Source organism: Macrosteles quadrilineatus, unplaced genomic scaffold (assembly GCF_028750875.1).
Source record: "Macrosteles quadrilineatus isolate MER2022 unplaced genomic scaffold, UCM_ALF_1.0 Scaffold_9__3_contigs__length_116548681, whole genome shotgun sequence".
Classification (NCBI taxonomy): Eukaryota; Metazoa; Arthropoda; class Insecta; order Hemiptera; family Cicadellidae; genus Macrosteles; species Macrosteles quadrilineatus.
The window spans coordinates 115,041,206-115,046,125 of NW_026542602.1; the positions used below are offsets into that span (position 1 = coordinate 115,041,206).

A 4,920-nucleotide genomic window follows, 5' to 3' on the forward strand; every position below is an offset into this window, starting at 1 on the left:
ACATATGGGAATGGCGATGGCAACGAATTTATAAATGAAATCTATCCACTATAGCTCGGCCGCTTAGAAAACGACCTGCGCGCTAATGCTAAACCAATGCTGGAGGAGGTCGTTTTCTAAGCGGCCGAACTATAGTGTGAAATCTTATCCATAAGTATTAATAAAACTATTGATTAGTTAGGTTAAGTTAAGCTGAAATAAACAAAACAGAATACAGTAATACAAACAAATAATCACACCTGATTTTAAAAGGTAATAAATTGAAAGAATAACATACAAATAAGTACAGCTGAGGTATTTTTAACATAGGTATATGGAAAGTTCCCTTTAGAAAAGAATTACAAAATTAAATGGCAATTTATGAAATAATGGATAGTTTTGCACAAGGTTTCTCGTCATGACGAACATTTTAAGTATATGGTTTATGGGGATGTGACTTTTGGTTTTCTCAAAAGTCCATGGGTACTTTGGGATTTATATTTGGATGATCCTGACGGATGAAACAGCTGATCTTAGTCAGTAACAAAATTACACATTTCACACCATTCTACACTTATCCTTCACTCATATTTGGGTTAAAGTTAAAATATGTACCTTGGTGGTGTCCCAATCTCAATTTATAATTTTGAGATACGTTCCACGAACAGATCTGTAATCTATGTGGACGGGCAAATGCAAGTTAGAGATGAATTGTATGAGATGAATTTTCTCAGGTGATAAAAATGTAACGAAAACGGATCATTTCACAGTAGTGTAGCGAAAAATTATTGTCTTTTATGTTTGTACAATATATGTTTGTACATATTTGTCATCCAGCGAATTTTTATCATGCTTATAAATATTTTACCTACGACCGTTTTTAAACTAGCCGTTTTAGTTCAGTTCTTAGAATTGAAAAAATTCACTCAACATAGCATTGTTTATTTACTTAACAGCATTATTTATTTACTTAACAGCATTGTTTTACTTAAAACACAGGAAACGAACCAATGAGGTTCAAGGATTGAGAGAAGGGAAGTTAAATTGTAATGCATGAACTTCAACTAATCAGCTGTTTTAACCGATTTAATTGTCAATGAGTGGTGCAATAAGCGTTTGGTACAATGATTAGTTGCATCACTGTCATGGCAATGAGAGGTTATAAACAAAAACATAGTCTCTTAGAAGTTATGAGTAGTGATTGTTAGTAATTAAAAAAAAAAACTGTTGTAGGTAAAGTAGTGTACCTACTCAAATCACCAAGGCCGAGTACTTTAGGCTCAACTTGCCAAGGCTCGTACTACCTTAAATTTCTAGTTCTACTTGTATCGTTAACACTATCTTTTATCTTTACGCAATTGTTGCGTAAACTACTAAATAAGCTCATATTCCACCATAATATTGAAAATTTTACCTTATATGATTTATGTAGTCTAATGCAATGTTAAATTACAATGAATTATTTTTATAAAGTAAATAAAATTATATTTGCAAATATATCATTGAGAAATGATTACCATCGTCATACAGCAGCAAAAACAGCCATTTTTAATGCATGCGTTAAGGGTGTAAAGTAGCACTCTCTAGGGAGTAAAAAGCGTTTTTTGCCCCTAGGAAGTAAAAATCAGCGGTTGTTAACTCAGTTGTAGATTTTGATTGTAAACAATTGCATGTATCGAAAGTACTGGTATGTATTGATTGCTTAATCGATTGTAGTTAATTTTTGTTTTATTGTAAATAGTTTGACATATCGATAGTTTAATGTATACAATCGTAATAGACGAAACAATTGAATCACTTACTACTGTAAATGGCTGCTTGTTTCAATTAGCAAATTAAATTGAAAACAAGTTAGAAGTTATCAGAGGTTGTCTTTAAATGAAAACTATTTTAGTTTTGTAACATTGTTTTTTTTCTTTCAAATAATGGTGTAATATGACAAAAAATATAGTTCATCATACAGGCAAGTGTATTTTAAACCCTTGGTCATTTTCTGACCTTAGCTTGGTCTCAGGTCGAAAAGAGACACTTTAGGCCGTAGTGATGAAATATATTGTGTTTTTATCTATATCTATAAAAGAGGAACTATGTATGTATGTACGTATGTGTATATACGTTATGGACTCCGAAACCGCTCGACAGATTGTAATGAAACTTTCAGGCATTATTAAGCATCTTTCAAGGATGGTTCGAGTGAAGTTTGTTGCAGATCCGTCAAAAGGGCTCTGCCCCAGAGGGTTTTAAGTGGGCCAATGTCAGACTTTTTGATCTAGAATGTTTACAAATAAATATAATTTAAAAGCAGATGTTTACTTTCACCAACTGTTTTGTACGTTTGAATAACTACAACATTCTGTATTAGCATTAGTCATGATTTGAAATAGTGCCACAGTGTTTCTACAGATTGCAGCACAGAAAACTATTTTACTTTTAAATAAGTCCAAATGTATTAAACCCCAATCGCAGCACACCTGTGCACTTAACAACGTTTAAATTCTCCAATGTTAAATATTAAAACATAAAAACCTTTATAAAAGTACTGTATTATAAACAATAAAAGGGTTGACTTTTTTAAATGTATGACAGCATGTTATGAACAGCTCATTTGCAACCAAAAGGTGAGTGAGCGTAGCGAACGAACATCAACCTGGAGGCGAGTAAGCGTAGCGAACGAGCTAACCTGAAAACAAGTTAGCACAGCGAACGATTTCCAACCTGAAGGTGAGTGAGCGTAGCGAACGAACTTCAACCGGGACGTGATTGAGCCATGCGAATACTTATGAAGTTAAACGGGGCAAAGCCCGTGGGTACAGCTAGTTTACTATACATTACCTATACTGTATATTGCTATACATGCCTATGCTGTATATTGCTGTAAGTTTTTGAATAGGTACAATTGTGTTGTAAAAACAATACTTAATGCTTGAAATAAAATTGTACTTTTAATTCAAATTTACAATACCAGCATAAAAGAATAAACATGTTTTTGTAACTGTCCAGAAACTTTCAAAAGAACTTCTTTCATTGGAACATGAAAAAAAACAACCAAAAACTTCACGACATTCATTTATGAATCTTACAAAGAGATAAGATCCAATTATATGATTATTAATTAAACTGTTCACCAAGCAATGATAAGATATCAATGATATTTATCCTAGTTCAGCAAGTTTTGTTGTTTACATTGGATAGCAAATTAATCAGCATCTTTACTTGCAAATCAGCTACATTTTAATTTATAAAATGTGGAACTTACTTAGGCCAGTTCAGTTCAAAGTCATGGTTAACACTGGTAAGTAGTAATTAAATAAAGAATACTAATAGTAATTAAATAAATGAAGTGAGTCACTCCATTAACTAAAAGGAATTGGATAACAAATAATTTATATTTTTGTATCATAAAAAAATTGCAATTCACAAACATAAGAATGGGTTTGAAGTAATAATTTTGTCTTGCAGACTTTTTTCCTCATCTCACTTGTAAGTTGGTTGGTGCTTTCAACATTCCATTACCTGCCCTAAATGACCTCGCGCCTGTGCGTGCAAAGTAGGGATGAGCCCGTAGAGTACAAGAGTGAAGTGTACTGGTAAATATTATTGGCGGCATTGTGTCACATCCAAGACATCACTGCCTAGGATTGGTTGTCCCTTACTGAGCCATTAATATTCAACAAATCACTTTTTTATCTTTGAATGAATATTTGAGTAAAACTTGAGAGCGTTGAAAAGTTTCAAAATTATTAATAACAATTTTGTAAATACCTGTTTATTGTATACTTAAGGTGGAAAGGTATTTACACCATTTCCAAAGTTTTTGTAATTTGAAAGCATCGAATAAATTTTAACTATTATAAAGTAGGCAAATGCCCTGTCATTATACTTAACGACGTATTCTATATATAAATTAATATTTTTCTCTAGGGTCCAACATGAATGCACCTATCAGTTATGAGAAGATGACCTGGTCCATAACTCCCGTTCCACCAAATCCAGTGAGCATGAAACTGTTTCTTCCTCCTCCAATCCCCTTCTCCCGCAGACTCCCTGCTCCCCCTCTTCATCTGCTGCCTACCAACTCCAAGCACAATTCAACACTGAGATGTCCGTGCTCTTGTAAAGTTTGCCATGAGGTAAGGAGATTTAGTCTGGTATGTAACATGGTTTTGATGTCTGTATTTGGTGTAGAAACACTATGTATTGGTCGTTTTCCTAAACTTCTTATAAGATTTGTTTTTGGACAACTCAATATTTTACCAAAATAATTTTTTGCTGCAAAATAATTTGTTGTAAATAAAGAATTTCTCTCTCTCTCTTACCAAAATAATTACCACATGGTAAAAAGTTTTCTGAATATTTGCCATCAAACTTTTGCAAAGTAAACATAATCTTTTGTTATTCTTTCTACATGTTCCTATTGATACTTCTTATCGAAGGCTTTTAGAAATTCACCAAACAATATTACTAGTTATAAACTGGATCATAAAACATATTTTGCTCCCATGTACAGTCAACAATTTATTTTATTTTAATATATTTTGTTTTCAGCACTCACAAAATCTATTGAACACAGTTCATTCTACTAGAAGCATGTTTGACGAAGCTCTGAACTATATAACATCGACTATGGACTCCCTGTTTTCTGCTTTAGGTGTAAAAACTTTGGGTGAAAGATTTTTCTAACATTTTCTGAAAGAGTTTGATTCCAACAGTTGAATCAATAACAAAGATTGAAATAATGTAGTTTTATGTAAGCAGTATCCTGTGTTTGTGTGGATTTTGTTCACAAAATTAAATAAATTGTTTACAGTTGAAATGCTGAAAGATTTCATACCAAATGACTTTATAAACATCGTTAACAGTTTATTATATTAAAAGAACACCATTGTCACAACTTAATTTTACTTCAAGATTTGAGGTAGGTAAAATAATATCACACAGTGA

The 4,920-nt window shown here is 32.4% G+C and overlaps 1 protein-coding gene across 2 annotated transcripts; it reads left to right on the forward strand.

The window, feature by feature from the left end:
* The first annotated feature begins 3,215 nt into the window (after nt 1-3,215).
* On the forward strand, nt 3,216-4,792 carry LOC129001985 (uncharacterized). Of its 2 annotated transcripts, none has more exons than XM_054429453.1 (3): nt 3,216-3,271; nt 3,901-4,109; nt 4,525-4,792. In XM_054429453.1, the coding sequence occupies exons 1-3, from the start codon at nt 3,223-3,225 to the stop codon at nt 4,657-4,659; spliced, it is 393 nt and encodes a 130-aa protein (XP_054285428.1). In that variant the 5' UTR covers nt 3,216-3,222; the 3' UTR covers nt 4,660-4,792. The 2 variants fall into 2 exon arrangements, with proteins under 2 accessions (XP_054285428.1, XP_054285429.1); XM_054429454.1 differs by lacking the exon at nt 3,216-3,271 and adding an exon at nt 3,497-3,566.
* Nucleotides 4,793-4,920: the final 128 nt, after the last annotated feature.

Excerpts from the sequence above, each read along its gene's own strand:
- LOC129001985 (XM_054429453.1), top strand. The coding sequence starts at position 3,223 with ATGTGGAACTTACTTAGGCCAGTTCAGTTCAAAGTCATGGTTAACACT. Across the intron at positions 3,272-3,900 it reads CAAAGTCATGGTTAACACTG|GGTCCAACATGAATGCACCT; the intron begins GTAAGTAGTAAT and ends ATTTTTCTCTAG. Across the intron at positions 4,110-4,524 it reads CTTGTAAAGTTTGCCATGAG|CACTCACAAAATCTATTGAA; the intron begins GTAAGGAGATTT and ends TTTTGTTTTCAG.